A 19,168-nucleotide genomic window follows, 5' to 3' on the forward strand; every position below is an offset into this window, starting at 1 on the left:
CAATGCTTTTTCGAAATTGTGACAGACAGGATTTTACTCTCCAGCTCTGCAAACCTGCTGACTGCATTTACTGAGCACCGCAGCTGTCTGCTCAAACCAGAGCCCTGCTGCTAGCAGCAGAGCTCCTGCCTCCCTCAAGGAAGTCAGAGCACTTCAAGAAGCAACAACAGAAAGAGATAAGAGAGCGGAGCTTGCCTGGGTGCGAGTGCGTTGTCGGCGCGCGAATGTGTTGTGCAGCGGATGGGGGGGGGTGGCTTGTAAATTGTGCCGGCGGTGCGCTTGCCGGTGACCTTGAGGGGGGCTTTGCGCTTCTTGAAGAAGAAAAGCAGAAGCTGGCGGTAAACAAAGTTCACTTCTGACAGATGGATTGAATGACAGAAAGGTTGCAAGTGCCAGAATAGCCCTGGCAGAGGAGGGAATGTTCAGCGCGGTCCAACAGGAGAGGAGGTGTGAACAGGTGCGGGGCTGCTGAAGGAAGGGGGACCAGATGGAGGGAGCCAGAGCCAGTTTAGTTAAAGGAAAAAGGGTGGGAGGGAGCAGGGGGGGGGAGGGGGGCAGGAAAAAATGCTGAAAAGCCATAGGATCCACTGATAAATACGCACATGACGGAGGAGAAATAATGCACAAAGCAAAACCGCGCTGTAGGGAAGGGACTTGTTTTTTTTGGAGGGGGTGGGGGGTGGAAGAGTCTCATCTTCTCGGGGTTCAGTAAGGGGGAGGCCGGGAAGCACAGAGCGCTGGCGCTCCGACTCCTGCTCTTCGGTTTTTGTTAGGTTTTTCCAGGTGGCGGCCATCCGGGCCGACAGTAACCCAGGTCACTGCAGCTCCGCAGGGGGGAGTCCGTGTGGTTTCTCCCCGGGAGGAGATGGCAGAATTCGCTCCCTTCTCTTCTGCTTTCCCGGCAGCGGACTGTGCTTCACTGGCCTGTCTCCTGAAGGCTTTTGTTCCTCTGCTTGTCACTGAGGGGGTGTTGCACATTTCTGTATTGTTTTGTTAAAACTGAATTGTGGATTCACAATCCGGGGTGTAGCACACAAGCCCTTAGCATCTGGGGAAAAAAAATCTTTTTGAAAACTGCTCTCGAAATTCGTCTTTGTATGCTTGAGCACCTCAAACGTACTGTATCGGTAAAATCAATTTCCCCCTCTGCTTTTGAAATGTGATCGTCTTTAGGGGTATAAATAAGTGCTGTAGTGTTAGAATACTTATCCAACACCTTCTTGTGCTATAAATAACCACTCCCCCCCGTCAATGCTCCTTATTGTCATTCCAGTTTTCCATATAACAAAATAAAACTTTGTCACAGCATTTCACGTTTACTACACTGACTCACTGTGGCAGTTGAGTAACTTATCTGTAGGAAGATACTTTTTTCTCCTTTGGGATCAGCAAGGAGAGAAAATCAGTCAGAAGTGTTTTAGTCACATTTTCTGTCTGAAACAAATACACAGGAGGGGACTGCATCTCTGGGTTAGTCATTCCTCAAGCGAGCAGGTTCAGAGCTGCACACTCTTCAGCAGAAAGCCTATAGGAAGGAAATAATGTCCAGCCTTTCCTCTGTATCCATTTTCCTTCTGCACAGAAGAAAGCGCGGGGATTGTTTTGTCCAGCTCTCAAGCAGACACTCACTTTGCAGAAATGTAGTTGGTAGAAAGAAGCAGCTGCACAGTGTGGCTCTGTAACAGTGTGACTGAGAAAATAGGTGAAATGGGTTGACTTCTCACCAAAATGATGTTTTCTGGCTGAAGGTGTGGAATATAATTGTCAGATCGTTCATGGCAAACAATCTCCATTGTGCGTACAAGTATTTCTGATGAGGTACACTTCCCATGTACAGTATAAGTATTATTCTGTAGGTGTCTGAGAAAACAAGAAACACATGAAAATGTATTTTTCTCTGATCTATTTAAACTCTGAAGTAGTTATGATGTAGGCATTCATGAAAAGCACTTTCTAAGAATATATTTAATAATATTTAAATATTACATTTCTAAGTGTTTTATATGTTGGGTAAATATCATCCTTCTTCAAGGAAAACCTTGCGATACAGAGCATTCTGTGCCATACATACTGTAAACCTGTGCATTTAATATCACTCAACCAACAACCATTGGTAACTGTGACACATTTGACTGAGAAGTCCTGTTTGCATTTCTGTGAATTCCCATAGATTTGCTGTCAAACTGTGTGGAAAGATGTGTTCTCAGACTTCCACTGTTCTGATCAGTGGTGCTAGGTGTAGCACTGTCAACAGCAGCCCATAGCTCGAGTTAATGACGCTTCTGGAATGTCAAAGAGGGGAAACGGGGGGCTGAAAAATTCCATTTTCAGGGATAAACCATTGTTAGTGCCATAGTCCTGAAGTTGCAGCGCCGTAGCCGAGTTCTCCTCTTCTTCCGGCAGCTATTGCGGCAGCTGCTGCTCTGCTGAAAGGCGTTGGCCGGCTCTTTCCCCAGGAGGGGATGAGCAGCGAGCTGCTCGAGAACCGTCCACGGTTTTAGTTCGATGCGGGAAGCTATGCGGTCTCCTCGCAGGATGTGAACTGTCCTCCGGCAGAGCTTTGCAGATATTTGTGTTAAAATATTCAAGCCGAATATCTGAAAGAGCGGCAAATAATCCTTGTGTTCCTGCCTATGTAATAAACCAGCAGCCAAATTCCACTTCGTGCTCGTTTTGGGAACTCTAGCATTTGGTCATTTTTGGCTGCCGATCATGGCACACGGCAGGGTGCGGTGGAGCTCTGTGGTTGAATGGGCTCTGGTGTTCTGAGTCAGATCGTCGACAGCTTGAATAGTGCCCACTTAGGCAGCACGCTCGCATGGCTGCAGCACCCTGCCATGGAGCAGCCGAATGGCTGCACTCAGCTCGCTGACCATCCAGGTCTCTTCTGGCTCCTCTGGGTGTCAAAGGCAGCTCCCCTCTCCGCTTGCTGTCAGCCTGGGGCAAGAAATACTGTACGTCTGGATTTCCGTGTTTTAAATTCCATTGTAAATGGCCATTGCTCTTCTCTGCTTGTGCTCACTGCTGTGGAAGAGAGCAATCATCGGGCCATCGTTAGGCCCGTCTCTCTGTAGCAAGCGCCATGCCTGCCCAGGGGGACATGTGCATCGTCAGACCCCCAGCTCCCTTTTTGCTTTGGTGTTGAGAGCATTGCAGAGAAAACAGCGGGGTTTTCCACTGCAGTGCTGACATGAGCATCGCTGGCTATGACGAGCACTGCAGGCCTTGAGGTCAGTCTAAGCCCCAGGAGTGCTGCCCTGTGGACATGTCTTGCAGCATCGCTACACAGCAGAGTTCAGAGTCCACAGTGCATCATCCTCAAAAGAGCTTGCGTCTCTTCTTTACACAACCCTAAGCTCTTTTGTGCACAGCGGCACTTGAGAGATCCTCCTTACCCTCCATGCTGCTACAGGAGGTGATTGGCAGCCAGTGATTGCAAGTTTGGGGACTGTATTACAAGATACGTCTCCACAAATATAAAAAAAGACCCTGTTCATAACTTAGTTAACTTGGGAGTAAGCAGGAATTATCTACAGCTTCAGAAAGAAATAATGGACTACAGTGTCAGTGAGATTTTAGGCCCCGGTTCAAACACAGCATGGGCTTGAGCTGTGTCCCAGTCTCACAGGCACATACAACAGCCTTCTTTCACACTCCAGACGACATCGGTGCTGGAGAAACGGTCAGTCTGGATCTGCTTTTGGAAAGTAATTGAAGAAAGTTTCAAGTAAATTAACACAGGATGGGAATATCTATTTTTTTTCCTTTCAGGGTGAAGTTTGCAGGGTACAAATTTAAAGAAGGAAGCTGCCGTGAAATACATGAAAAGCATTTAATACATGCTTAAATGGTGTAATCATGTTTGAGAGCAGAGTTTTAGTTTTTAATATTGATGTAAGATATTTTAGTAATTGCTTTTGTGTTGCTTCTAATTGAATTAAAAGGACTCAGAGATGTTTCCCTAAACTCATTTATTTATAGGAGTAGCGCTGTTTTAAAATTTCTTTGCCATGTTTGTGAAAATTCAATGTGAAGTTCTTGCGCCGTGTCGTAGTCTTTTCTCCAAATCTTCTTTTTTTCTTGAATATTAAAATTAAGCACACGTCTTCGATCCTTTAGCTGGTGTCGGAGGGTATATTTATTTTGCCCTTGAGTGTAGCTTACTGGTTTGTGAAAGAGGGGCGGATTTCAAATTGTTAGACCTCAAGCACCTTTTGTTTTCATGCCTTGAGTTGTGAAAGGTTCTGTGTGTTCTTTAAAAGTTCTTTAAAAGTTTGAAAGAAAATGTCCTCATTGCAACTGCAGTTATTCGCTTCCCTAGATGGTGTGTGTCTGTGTGTGTCTGTGTGTGTCTGTGTGTGTCTGTGTGTGTCTGTGTGTGTCTGTGTGTGTCTGTGTGTGTCTGTGTGTCTCTGTGGGTGTCTCTGTGGGTGTCTCTGTGGGTGTCTCTGTGGGTGTCTCTGTGGGTGTCTCTGTGGGTGTCCCAGGGTCAGCACAGAGAAACGCTTGTACTCGTCCACAGACGGCGATAAAAGGCCAGGGAGGATGTTGTCTTGACCACCTGGTCCCGGGTCCGAGCCCGCTGGCCCCGTGTCACGCCGTCCTCTTCCCCGCTCCCGTCTCTGCAGGCAGGAGAAGGAGGCGGCCGTCCGCTGCCGCAGCGACGAGCTGAAGGCCTTGACCTTCGGGGCGCGGCGGCGGGAGCGGGAGCTGACGCAGAAGATCCAGCACATGGAGGCGCAGCGCGAGCGCGGCGGTAGGTGGCCCCGCCTGGCGAGGCGGCTGCCAGGCCCCGCGCCCGGCCAGCCCGGCCCGCGCCTCGCTGAGAAATGGCATCAGGAACACCTGTAACCTTTGGCTGGCCGAAGGGAGCAGATGCTCGGCACACCGGAGATTCCGCATTACATATTAGTTAGCGTTTAAAAGGGAAAATGGGAAGCATAGCCCACTGTCTGTTGATTTCGGAATGCTGCTCTCACATCTGCTGCACCATCTGGATTATGAGTTTATTTACCTGTGTTCAGGAAACTTGAAGCCTGCTGATGCCAGAACAAAGCGAGAAAAACAAAGGCCTTCTTTTTGGCTGGGTTTTGTGGCACACATGTTGCCTAAAGAGAAATGGCATCAGAAGCTCAGCAGGAAACTCTCACGGCTTATGGAATTAGTCCTTTAATACCACAGAGCACTTCCTTCTCTGAGCATATAATGGCCACTCTGACAGGCTAATGAGTTTTTTTTTTTTTTTTGAAATGCCGAGTGTTTTAATCATTGTTTAAGACAGGGTTGCATCTAAACGATATCCTTTTTTTCTGTTTGTTTATAATCCCAGTTTGTCTTTTTATCCTTTTTTATTTATTTTCACTGTGCCCTACACATGCTTAACCGTGTTCAAAGGCCTGCTATTAATTGAGGTTCTTTCAATAACTTTTTGCAACTTTTTCTGTTTTATTTGTTTCCCTTTTTTACATGTGATTGGGCCCAGCCATGTGCTGGAGTAGATAATAGTTATTTTATTCCTGCAGTAGCCTATTGTCTATTCTTGTGTTGCTTTACTGTGCTGGGTGTACCTACAGATACATTTTGTTCCTCCAGTGTTTTGAAGGCGTTACACTGTGGAATTTGGTGTTTTAATCCTCATGATTTATTAATCAATTAATCACCCATTCTGAATAATTAATCAACCATTTAATTAATCATTCGCTATGATATGTGACTGTGGTGTTACACTTGGTAAAAGTAATTTAAATAACTTCTAACATTTAACAGGCGGCTTATTTTACTAACCATTTGACAGCAAAATATTTAATTGCATGTGATCTGAGGTTTATTCCCATTTCAAATCTCCAAATTTCACATTGATGGACACTGGGGGAGGTGGACAGGCCAGTGGGGTGAATCAGTGATGGACACTGGGGGAGGTGGACAGGCCAGTGGGGTGAATCAGTGATGGACACTGGGCAGAGTGGATAGACCAGGGGGTGAATCAGTGATGGACACTGGGGGAGGTGGACAGGCCAGTGGGGTGAATCAGTGATGGACACTGGGGGAGGTGGACAGGCCAGTGGGGTGAATCAGTGATGGACACTGGGGGAGGTGGACAGGCCAGTGGGGTGAATCAGTGATGGACACTGGGGGAGGTGGACAGGCCAGTAGGGTGAATCAGTGATGGACACTGGGCAGAGTGGACAGGCCAGTGGGGTGAATCGGTGATGGACACTAGGGGGGAGAGTGGACAGAAGGTTGTCCACAGATTTGGTCAAGTGCTTATCAGGTTTTTCTTTGACCTACAAAAGCTGAATAATTAATCTCTATTTGAATATTAATTATTATAGAATTTATATTTTCAAGTTAATTGGTGGAAGCCTTTCTCTTTTATTATTTTAGAAAAAAAACAGTTAGCTTTGTTTCTTATGTTATTGCCTATGTCAGATTTTGTTGTATTCTGAGAATTTCGTGGTGGTCTACATAGGATGTGTAGGATGTTCCCATGAAGTATTTTCTTGTTTTTTGTTTGAGTTTGACTTGAACTGTGGAAATGCTGAATGAATTCTGTTGCAGTTGCGCATGAAGTGGAGTGCATTTCCTGTGTCAGCCAGTCACTGGACAGTAAGATACTTCTGGGTGATGACACGTGTCCTCTTTAACGCTGTACATTCTTCCAGCCTCCGAGCTGGATGACTTACTCAGCTCCCAGAACACTCTCATCAGGAAGCTGAAGGACGAGTGTTGCAACCTGGGGACGCAGCTGGAGGAGGTGACCAGCGGGAGCAGGTCAGTGGGAAAGGAAGAGTCTCATTTCGGGACAGCGCCTCGTTTGGATTGCCCAGGAAAACCTTTTCTCATCTGATGCCTTTCATTTTCTTTATTTCTGCATTTTTTTTAAATTATCAGTGAAAACATTGTGTCCGATTGCAGATAATAGAACAAATTCTTGAGTAAGCCTTTCCCCTCCAACCACGCGGCGAGCTGCTTGATGCCAACCCCTAACCCAGACCTCTCGTCAGTCAGGAGAGAGTCCCTGCTGGGGTGGAGCACGCTCTGCTGGTGGACGAAATGGAAATGGAAAAGGAAAAGTGCGCTGGGCGCTCCAGTCACAGCTAGGGGGGCTGCGGCTCTTCTCTGAGGAGCCTGAAACTCATCTCGCTGTGACTGGAACACAGTACAGTTGATCTCCACATTTCGAAAGTTCTTACTTCACCACCCTGATGTACACATCTGCCTTACAACCCGACTGATTAACATAAGGAACATGTTAGCAGTGACGTGCTGGTATGACGTTATCTGGGTAGGATTTTTGGCTACATTTGCTCAGTCACTGAAATACTTGTCTTTTCAATATATAATGTGTAGTGCATTTATAATATTTAACATAATATATAATATATGTTTTGATCATTACCCTAATCAACAGAGATCAGGTTTTGGAAGATTAATGGTACTCAAGCCATACTCTGCTAATAGGGCCTCTCATTCTAGGTTGTAAAGGCTTAATAACTTGCCACCCCTAATTTAAATGTTACATTTTGTTTAAACACATGCATCAACCCAAACAGCAGCCGGTGACATTTTTAAATGAGCTCAAATAAAGTCCTTGACTTGTGAGAAATAATGCTCACATCATAGAATACAATTCAGGAGAGAGCGGTGATACTGAGCACAGCAGCTCAGTGAAGAAAGAGTCTAATTGCTGTCATTTTTATAATGTTTACAAACTGGATTATGCTGAGTACATTTTAATATCACTGGGAGAATAAGACTCAGTTTGATTTGAATTTTGGAGATAAGAAACGGAACCAGTTAGGAGACGAAAGGATGTCTTTCCTTCTGCGCACAAAGCTCTAGCTCTGTGTCTTGCGGTGCTATATGCTTCCATCAGGCAGAGCTGATCGTTCTGTATAACAGATCTGTCTGTGTGAACTGAGAATGGCTCCAATGGGTTTTGACCTCAGGCCTCTCAGCTGCAAAGCTGTGTGAACTGGATCTGTCATAATAGTGCAAGGCAGGAAAGGCTTTCGTCGTGGTGACTGTGGGACACTAAAAGTGGTCTCTACCTTGTGCTGTTCAATGGGTTATTACCTTCTATTCCTGCTATGAAAGTACCATTCACACATCAGTTTTTCTCCTTATTTTGCTGATGTCTTTGGGCTGTTTTCTCCCTGATGCGTTGTGTTTAATGCCCCGGCAAAATTTCTATTGCCCACCAGGCAAATCTGAGCGCTGCTTACTTACGCTTGGTTAGATGCAGCTGTAAACAAGGAGGATGTGCTTGTTTTCCAGTAGCACAGCTCTGTAAATCACTCACAGAACCCGCTGTTGGTTTTAGGGATCAGAATAACAGTTCAGAAATAAGGAGAGTCTGGTGTTCACCAGCCAGGGGCTGCACAGCTCTAGTGTTAACTTGAGAGAGAGCCCACCTTCAACACCTCCTTCTCCTCCTGTATTGCCACTTCCATGTACACTAGATGTCAATAACAGTCACCTGGTTTTTGTCCTAGTGGACAAGCATGTGTTCTTTGTGCCACTCCCTATTGGAGATAAACCGGAACACACACAATGATCATGCTGGAGTGTCGTACCGCTGTGTTTTAATGCGGAACGTGTACCGTGCAGGAGTGCGGTGGAGCAGCTCTCCCTGGAGAACGAGCACCTGCGGGAGTCTCTGGACAAGCAGCAGGCCCGCTGTGCGGAGATGGAGGAACAGTGTGTGCAGCATGGCAGGATGCACCAGAGGATGAAGAACAGGTACCCTGCCTCTGTCACACAGCACAGCACAGCACACATGTGAGGTTGCAATCTCCTTTTTGGGGTCGCGGACATTTTCTTCAGCTATTCAGCTGATCATCTGTTGCCTTGTTTTTTTGTGGATGTTACGATCACCATTTTTTATCCATTCCACATCAATTAGGAATGATCAATTCTTAAATATCTCACATAAGCAGCACCAAGAGAGCCAGTGAAACTGTTATCAATATTACTGCCAGCAGGAAACACCCTGCCCAAGCCCAGACAGGGCCCATGATGTTCAGCCTATTACTTCCGAAACTCCTGTTCACTGCTGGCTTATGATATAGTCCAGTTTCAAACCACCCATGCCTGGACTATAGGGCTGAACCTGGGCTTCACTCATGCACTTTGTCTTTCGTGATCAAGCTGCTCACGAGTTCGTTCATTGTTTGCAAGCCTAGCTGACATCAAGCTCTTCAGTGCTGACTGTCCTGTCCCACTGGCTCAGCCAGTAAAATAAGTCAGAAACGTGTCTGTGGAATTACCAATTGACATGATATAGTGCACACAACACCCCCAGGCGGAAGAACTCTAGTAAGTAATTCCAGTAATGCATTAATTGCAGTTCAACAGTGTTTAACAGAGATGTGCAGCAGGGATTTTTACAGTCACCTCATCAGACAGTGTCTGAATTTTATTTTATTTTGAATTTTTAAATAAAAGTAAAATGATGCAAGAAATAGTAATTGAAAGTAGCTTGTTTCTTCTGCAAGGAAAAATATACAGAAAAACAACTTTGATTTAAAAGGTTATTAGTCTGTTGTGCTGTAATACTACTTTTTTTTAAAATAATGTTTATAGAGATGGTACTGTAAGTATTCAATCAAAGCCCAGGTCACAATAAGCGGTCTGTCTGGTCTCATTTCCTTTTCCTTAACCGGCTCCATCAGTCAGAAGGTGTGAATCGCTCGTTTTTGTTGTCCTGTGGTGTAAAAACTGGCTGCTTCGCCGCTTCTCTGAGTAGGTCTTTCATGCAAACTTGTGCGCTTGTGGGTGTCTGTGTGTGGGTGTAGGGATGTCTCTCAGAACTTGTTGCAAAACTTCTTCTAAAATCAAACATCCTACTGCTCCGAACATAACACTACATATTGTTTAACTCCCACTTTGAAAAATCTCCAGCATGCAACTTCTCGTTTCAGACCGACACCAAGAAAATAATGAATTAAAAACTAAATGAGTTGCAGCTGCCAGGTCTATCTACCAGTTAAATGAGCTTCTGTCAGCTGTGCAAGTGAAAATTTAAACCACAGGCAGTGTGCTTCCCACGTTCCAGCCTTGGAAGTTCAGCACTTGCATCAGAAGCTACCCAGCGCCGTAACTGAGGAAATTATCACCGTTAAATAGTTGTCTAACTGAAAATAGCAATAGTGAAGCTATACTTTCAACCACTTGTGCAGTGTGCACCAGAACCATAAGTGATAAAAAATAAGCAGTGTGCTTCCTCGATAATCATGAAAAAAACTCCAGCATTAAACTATAATTTACTATTAAACTGTGGCACGACTCATAAAGATGCAAATATAGTATATGCATGCAAAGTTCAAATAGTTTAGCCAATTTATGTATTTTTTTTGTTTCAATTTAATACTAATCTAGGTTTACATATTCTGGGATTGTTTCAATCACATCAAGCCCAAATTTAACCGGGTCTTAGTGGAATGCTGGAATTGGTTAACTAAGCAGGTACATCATCGTGTCTGTGAAATTCAAATGTTTAGTTAATCTCTTTCTGACACATCCAAAACCCTTGGTGCCTGTTACTGACACCTAGAATGCTGGTCTTCTTATTGATGAAGAATGTCGCTTTGCACCCATGATACCTCTTTGACAGGTTGCTTTGTCCAATGGGCTATCAGAAGTTCTGGAATATAGGTTTAGCACGTAATGTTGTTAAATATGAAGCTCATCATTGTTCATTTTGTAAGCTCTGTTCTTGGAACTCCCGGTTTTAAAGATGCTCTTGCGTCATGATGCTAACAGCGAAGACTACATAGACATGCTCGGTGGAATATGATCTACCTGCCACTGTGTTCTCTGCTCAGCAATCAGTGGCTCAGCCTGTCAGGTTTAGTTCTTCCGTGAAAACACAAATGTGCAGCATATAGGCAAGTGAAGAAGAAACCGCAAGTATGTTATAAGTGTTGAAAAAAAAGGAAGGGAGAAATATCACATGCCAGATCTGATCTGTGATGGCATCATGTGTCGAAGAATCGGGAACAGCACGACCTGCAGTTGAAAAGATGGCAGGGGGTCAAACACTCCAGCTCGTGTGCAAGATTGCCGAGAAATAGGTGCTTGTGTGATGTAACTCGCAGCAGTGAGCCATCAGGGAGGACGCAAAGATGAAAGTCTTCACCCTCCTGCTTAACTGAAAGCACAAGCACCCGCATTAAGATTGATTGCAGGGCTACCTCTTATGTGACAAAAGCTTTGAAAGGATTTCAAAAGGCTCCTGTAGTACAGCAAGAAGCAAAAAGCACAAACTCCTTCTCATTGCTGAAGACTTTTTATTTTTATCTTTTTCTAGCCGTCTATGACCAGTATACAGACTTATTCACAACACCAGTAAGTCAATAAGTACTGATAACCTTTAAAAAAATAATTCAAGGGAAATGCTTTGTTTCTGACAACTGCTGTAAATCAGCATCTCATTGAACAAGAAGTCAAAAACAGTCATATAAACCGTATGTGCATATCTGCACAGGATATTCATAAACACATATTTTATTATCTGTCTAGACATAGCAAAATATTAATTCCTGACCTGAAAATTACCCGGGAATTCAGATCTAGAGATGTAACTGGTTAGCGTTCAGTGAAATATAGCTACATGTATGTCATTTCATTTTTAAAATAAGGAACCCAGATTCCTAACTGAATTCCTGATATTGTTGAGCATTATTTTTGAGTACTGACAGACTGTGAGTCAAGCTGTTTTCATTCCAATTTTTTAACTATGTTCTGGGCCCTTAAGTGTGTGTTCTTGAAATCATCTGTGGATGGAGGTTCGAGGTACGTGTGTTACTGAGGAAGTGTGAGCAGGTTTAATATACATGCAGATAACTGGAGCCCAGAGCTCCGCCTCTGATGGTCCTGAACTGGTGCAATCTGTGCTGTGAAGAGCAGCCACATTCCAGGGTGGCAGAAACATTTGGAAAATCAGCTTGATTTATTTTTATATAGTAGAAGGAAAGCCAAGCAACACAGGGGTTTTTAGCGCTCAATGTTAAGCAAATAATCTCCGAATAAAAAAACTCTACCAGAAGCAATTTTGCAAAGAAACTCGCACGTCAGTCAGATTGTGTGTGTGTGTTGCATCTCTCTAAAACACTTGAGCTTTTCCATATTTTTTTCTTTCTAGTTCAAACCTTTTTATTGAACTTACAATAAAGATTTTTTTGGTTATAATTTACTACCAATCATAGATGGAAAGGTGATATCAGTATTTTCAGTTGCAAGTTTGTAAAATCAGATTTCATTTTCTTAAAGTCTAGGGGTGCCGTGAGACTGCTTTTGCTCAAAGATCTCGGAAGGCTTTTAATTTACTAGGCTGTCACTTGATAAATTGATTCTATTTCCTTTTCTCCTTTTAAGCAATTGAAAAATGTCAAATTGAGTGTCTTCCTGTTATAGAAGCAATTTCTTAATTGAGTTATTGCAATTACAGAACCAAACAGTGATGTTTCAAAATATAAGCAGATAATATTCATCTAAATTATTTAAAAATGAAGTTCAGCCCAAATTACCATTCATCTCATAATTCAAACAGCAGATATAAAAGTAGATTGATTTTGGGATTTGTTAATTCTGTTTTGTTACACATACAGCTAGTTTTTCTTGGTCCTTAAAAAAATCTTAAAATGTGACCTAAGAATGCCCAATCAATTCCATACCTATGAGCTATTTGTACATGTGTATGTAAGCATTACGCCTTATCTCCAGTTAGACTAAAGAACTTGATAAATACAATACTGTATAAAACAAGACCATACTGTACAATACAACACTGTATAACAATGCAAATAATATCCCAAAACATTCCAAAGTCCAGAAATTCGAAAGGGCGTGAGCTCTAATTTCTTGCTTCACCTGAAGGAGCAGTCTGAGGACGGTAGCGGGGTTCATCTGCCTCATGCAGGTCTGGGCTTCCTTTCCCTTTGCACAGGTTCAGCAGGTCTGAACCAAGTAAAGCCAAGCCGAACAGAAATCATTTGAACAATTTCAGTCAAAAGGAGCGGTCTCCTGTTTAATTCATAAGGCCCCCAAATGAAACAGGTGACCAAATTCAAGAAAATAAAAATTGAGCATCAAATGGAATTGTCACAAACGCAGGTGCCTGTCAACCAGCAAGCTGTGATGGTTTTGTGATCCCTTAAATAATGTGGAAACTCGTGCTAATTAGGCATTTATTAGGCTCATTCCTGTCATCTTGCTTGTTTTTCTGTTTTATTTTCACTTGCCACTGCTTTCCTCTTGGTTGCTAACGTGCTCATTCTAGTTTTGCATTATTGTGTTTTTTTTAGCAGCGTGGCCCTTTAAGGAAGAACGTAATGTATAAGCAGATGTGCTGCTAAATCTACAGGCTTCTGCCAACCATATGGCAACTTAAAGAAAGATGGTCAGAGCGTCTGGATTAGCAAAGAGTAGGAATGGAGGGCCATGTGTCGTTTTGGTACAGACAGTTGTTTTAGCTCTCTGTAAAAGGCTCGGGGAGATTGTGTAATGGAACAAATGGTACTGTGAGCCCAGTAACAGCCTTGCCACTGCTGGAGTGGCGACTGGCCCCAGGCGGGTACTGCTTCATCTGGTTCCTTATTTTCTCCCTTTCTCCCCCCCTCCGAACACAAAATGAAAACCCTCAAGTAAACTTTTGATTTGCGAGGAGAAGTTGGCACTGCGCTCCGGCGCGAGACGAGGCAGATCGGGGCTCATCTTTAACTCCTTCAGGCCCAGGCGCTACGCGGACACCCGTGGCCCCCCTGCCCGCCGTCCGGCTGGCGCCTTCAAAGGGCACTGGGCACTGGACCCGGGAGGGTGCCCCGTGCAGAGCTGCCACTTTCCTAGTGGGCAGGGGAAATACTAGACCTGGGAGTGACATGTTATCTGTAGGAAGAAGAGACACAAGGAAGGAATCCACACTTGTGTTTATATCTGTATAACATTCAGTTGATTGTGTTGTACTGCTTCTTTTATGTGTTTCTTTTTTCTCCCCAGCCTGTGACACAGACAAGACTAAAGCATTTTTATTAGACCAGTTTCACAACGTCGTTGTCTACCAAGCAGGGGATAGTCCACTTGTCACCCATGATGGGATTCTTTTAGCTTACGAATGCAGTTGTAAACTGGTCCTGTCACTGTGTTCTGCAGCGAGCTGATCTCTGGCATGGCCTGTCTGTTGCAGTGCTTTCCCAGTGCTTTGTGGTCCGAGACACATCATCATTCTTTCCTACATCTAACTAGAACAAGTATTTGTGTTAGACAGTGCTGATTCTCCCATTCAATGTTCAGTATGCTCTAAACATGCTGTTAAAAGCTAAAAGCTACTACTGCTGCTTCTACACCTAATAATAATGATAGCGTATAGTAATTAGTAATTCCATAACATTACAATTTAGTGGCTAGACAAACTCTAGACTGGTTTAGACCTTGGCTGTCTGGTGTATGTCATTTATATACTATAATATATATTTTGACTTTGACGGTTTTTACTGAAGTCCTCCTCAGCGCAGAATTTTACCATATTTTTACCATATTCTACAACACTGTTTGCATTGAGATATTGACCACAAAGCCGTGCTGGATCTTATTCCTTGCCTGCTTTTTAGCAAATGGTGTTATTGAGCTTAAAGAGCAGCATAATTAAGCATGGTTTCCCTTAACTGCAGAATGAATCCAGCTGGAATTCACTGCCACAGGCAATGGGAGTGTGGTTTCTTTTAAAGCTTTGTGTTGCAGGATGTTTTGTATTTTTAAAGCTGTGTACTTTTGACAACATTTAAATATTAAACTGCTTCTAACTGCTTTGTTAGGTATGGATAGATGTCCTGTTAACAGTGCACACAGCACTAGGTTTGTTCTGGACAGCTATATTATTTTGGGGACAGTAACTCAACAAAACCAAATAAAGGAGGAGAGAGTATTCATGCTCTGTACTTTAATGGGAACGCCAGGGTTACAGTACCTGCTCCTATATGATAATTTCCTAAAATTATTTAAAATTAAAAACCTGTGTGCGGTATCACTATTTTCACTCTTCTCCATAGTACAGAGTAAATATCTGCACTAGAATTAGTTATGCAAAATTGCAACAGATAATGCATTGATCATAATTAACAGCTGGTAAGACTAAAATGTATAATGGGCAGCAAGGTACTCAGTTAACACACAGCGGTGTCCCAGTGTGCTGAAAGAAGGTAACTTTGTTAAAACAATGGTCGACACACTCAAGGACACATCCTTTCACATTTTGGCTGTCTTGTGCTTTTGGTTTCCACTCTGCAGGAAGGGGGGCTCTTTTCACTGAATGTTTTAACAGCAAAAGCTCCCCAGCGGCAGAACTTGCTAAACCATATGTCTGCAAGTTTTTTGGTAGGAGTCCTAGCTGCTCCAAGCCTCCAGTCTTGGCCGGGGGACCCCTGAGAAGCAAACAATTGGCCTGTACTGTTGGGCTGGCAAGTGGAAATTTGCTGGTTCTTCCTGCTCCATGGTTGTCTCTACTAAGCAGGAGCCCAGTGAAGCCAAGAAAATCTCTTAACAACATCAAAAAAGTTACAAACGAGAGAAGGCCATTCAGCCAGTCTAGCTTGTTTGATTGCTAGATGAGATTGATTTGCCATTTCTTGAAAGACATGAGGGTACAGCATGGCTGGGTAGCTAGTTCCAGACTCTCTGTGGTATGGGCTCTGGTTTGCGTTGATGTTGTCCAGGAGGAGTCCCAAGTCTACAATTACTTGATTCTGTACCTCTTTTTATGGAAAAGTACATTAGCACCTTCTTCTTCTTTGTGTTAACATTGTGTTCAGGACTGAGCCCAGGCGCACAGGTGAAAGAAGTGGAGGATGTTCAACCTTGCCCATCTTCAGTCTTTGTACACGTATTTACTATTGATGTGGTGAACTGGTTCTTACAAATTGAATAGGACAGGGGATAGGGGAGATGGGACACTAAAGGTCTCCAGAAAAGCCTGCTGTATATCAGCCATTGTATATTATATATTGTATATTAGCAGCTATGTCACCCTGAACTCACAACTGACAACCCCCTGAAGCTCAGCAGGTGTGAGCCTGGTCAGTACCTGGATGGGAGACCTCCTGGGAAAAACTAAGGTTGCTGCAGGAAGAGGTGTTAGTGCCACTCTGTGGTCTGTGTGGGTCCTAATGTCCTAGTATAGTGACAGGGACACTATACTGTGAAAAGGTGTCAAAACAAAGTCCAGACTCTCTGTGGTCATTAAAAATTTTGTCATTGGTGGTGGTGTAAGGGAGTCTCCTTTACCTGTAAAGCACTTTTAGTGGAGTGTCCAGAAGAGTACGGAGTTATTATTATTGCTGTCTGCTGTGATGATCTTTCCAGCTACACCTGGCATAATTTGGGATATTGACCGTTAATATTTTTTTACTGACCTCAAATATAGTTTTAATCTGTCATCCTTTATGTATTAGTACAGCTCTTGGGTTCTGATTTTACTCTAGTTTTATTTTTTGCACAACAGGAAAATACATTAACAAACTCCTTGGACAAATTGGTGTTTAGGAAACAGTTTAAAATTCCCAAAACAGCGGAAGCACTTTTTTTCCAAGTGTTGTCTTTGTAAAAAAAAAAGATAACTCCCTTTTATGAAGTGAGCAAATCGGCGTGTTTTTCCTTCGGGAGGTTATCGTGCTAGCTCGCCCTGCTGTCTGCCCCCTCTCCCGGGCCTGTGGAGGAGAATTAGGCGCGGATTAAAAACTTCCTCCCAGGCGGCAATCCCAAACTCCAAACCAGGCGTCTGGTGGCAGCCTGCCGTTGGGCAGACACAGGACGCCCCTGTCCAGGAGCATGTTCACAATCTAGGAGTGGCAGGTGGCCCGGGCCGGAGTCGGAGCCTAATCCAGGCCTCAGCTGGGCGGACTGGTCCTTACCCCTCATGCTGCTGCAGGAACGCTCCTCCACTTCACTGCGTCTCCACTGCATTTCTCCTTCTCTCATTAACCTGCATTGCTGAGATACCCAGCATAGGTTTCTAGTTCCAGAAATACAATTCTTACATTTTTTGTAATTGTTTCACATTTCCACTCTGATTTTTCAGTTATTTTGCTGTCTTTTTACAAAGTTGACTTGATTGTGTGACTTGCGGAGGCAAAGGGAAAAAATATCTGAAGCATCATTTTCACTGAAGTTTCCCATTCCGGTGACTTGTGTACCATCTTGAAGGCTACCATACTGTATGTTAAATCTTTGGGCTCCTTCCCTCTTTGGATCATTTCATTCACTTTATGCCATAGACGCTTATAGTCTAACATTTAGAATCATTGTGGTTCAAACAGACAATTATGTAGTGTCAGTCTTAACATTAAAAAAGAAGCAAACAATCATAAAAGTCATATTTACAGATGCTACAAATTCTCAAACAAAGTAGTACAATAGCATTCTGGAGACAGCTTAAGTTGAAGTGGGTGTAAAAACCACCATAGGTTTGGCTGTATGAATGAGCAGAGTAGAATTTTAGCAAAAATGGGATGAAAGAAATTGTATAGCCTCAGCACAGACTCTGGTACTGACCAAAGTGCCACCTTCCCTGCTGGTGCTCAGAGTACTCACCTGCTTTCCTTCTTGACTGAAATGAGTGAGAGGCAGGCTGATTCCTGCATCCAGGTGAGAGGAAAGATCAATTTTACACTTACAGCAGCGGTGAATATTTGATAAAATAACTTGTAATTTCCTGAAAATGCTTTGCTACCTTCCCAAATATTTTTAGTTCTTCTTAAATACTATTGGAATTTAATTATTAAATCAGGAAATAAAATGCTGTTATAATTGATATATTCTGCATTTTACAATAGTCATGCATTGTACAATAGTTCATAGGGTGAGTTAGAGGAAATTATTTACTGATTTTATTCATTTAAAAAAAATTATGGATATATAATCAATGGTAATTGGGAATCCAGTGTGTTCAAATAGAAACAAAACTTCACAGCTAGATTAATTGACATGTGTCATGTTCCGTGCTTGTCTTTTATTGGTAAACCATAAAATCCATTTTATGGATACCAATGGATACCCCCGGAGCTGCGGTACCCACTGTGAGCATGGAGTTAGCGTTGTATACCATAATCTTCCTGTCCTACAGCCTGACCTGTGGAACTTGACATTGTCGTGCATTGGGTTCAATCTAGAACAGAGCAATTAAAGGTCTCCTAGACCCTCTGTAATAACTAAAATCTGTACTTTATCATGATTATAAAATATTTCTATTGTTTACAGTACTTATCAACTGTAAAACTTCTTGTTTTTAACTTGACTTAACATTTAAGACACTTTGTAAGATACAGCATAGAAGCTCAAATCCATTTTTTTTTTCAAATTCATGCTTATCAATCAAATTGACATTGTGCTATGCAAACAATCTACTTTTGCCTTGGTAATTCTAGACACAATTTTTTAATAGACTTCTTTAATGAATTTTGAGTCAGCCCTGCTGCAAGACCACAATTCAGTGATGGCTAAGTACTTATTTAAGAGAAGGCGCAACAGAAACCACTCTGTAGTCTCCACCAATCCAATATCATTATTATTTTCACTAATACACCCACACTCCTCAGAAAACCCCCTTTCTTAATTTCTTACCTCAAACAGACTCTCCAAGAGGTTCAAACACTTGTGAAGTTCAGCAGAGGACATTTAGCGGTATCTTTTCTGTTTCAGAACTCCTCCCTTCCTGCAGGCCGTGTGTGCTGGTGTTAGCGTGGCAGAGCCCATGGGGTGTTAGCGTGGCAGAGCCCATGGGGTGTTAGCGTAGCAGAGCCCATGGCGCTTTTGCTCCTGTGAGCAGGACTCTGAGGGGGGAGAGAGCTCATGATGAGTTCAGGTGTGGTGAGCTCACCTGGCTCGTGGCTTCAGAACCTCCTTTTTCTGTGTTTCACTGTGACGCACCACTTGATTGGGAACAAGCAGGGATACTTCAAAGGGATGCGACCTGGAAATTAATCGCCTGCACGAGCTTTAAAATTTTACGTTCAGTAAGGTGTCCTTGAAAAATATGGAATTTTTTTTTGTTAAAAAATCTCTAGGGTCCCACCTTTTGCGCAGGGAAAACAAACCATGGTTCCATCTATGAAAATAGCTTTTTTAAAAAAAATCCTAGCCATGTGTGGAATCCAAAAACTAAAGTACTGTGAGTTTG

General features: G+C 43.2%; 1 protein-coding gene across 3 annotated transcripts in view; it reads left to right on the plus strand.

Moving 5' to 3' along the window:
* Positions 1-19,168, plus strand: part of sdccag8 (SHH signaling and ciliogenesis regulator sdccag8) — a 59,909-nt gene that overhangs the window by 33,072 nt on the left and 7,669 nt on the right. For 2 of the 3 annotated variants that reach the window (XM_088610392.1, XM_088610394.1), the window contains exons 14-17: positions 4,629-4,756; positions 6,663-6,771; positions 8,611-8,742; positions 13,648-17,651. In XM_088610392.1, the coding sequence (XP_088466518.1) occupies positions 4,629-4,756; positions 6,663-6,771; positions 8,611-8,742; positions 13,648-13,867 (589 nt within the window). In that variant the 3' untranslated portion in view covers positions 13,868-17,651. Of the gene's footprint in view, positions 1-4,628; positions 4,757-6,662; positions 6,772-8,610; positions 8,743-13,647; positions 17,652-19,168 lie in introns of those variants that run through there. The other variant, XM_088610393.1, reaches the window with a different exon arrangement.

This window comes from Lepisosteus platostomus, chromosome 17 (genome assembly GCF_059453375.1).
Source record: "Lepisosteus platostomus isolate fLepPlt1 chromosome 17, fLepPlt1.hap1, whole genome shotgun sequence".
Lineage (NCBI taxonomy): Eukaryota > Metazoa > Chordata > Actinopteri > Semionotiformes > Lepisosteidae > Lepisosteus > Lepisosteus platostomus.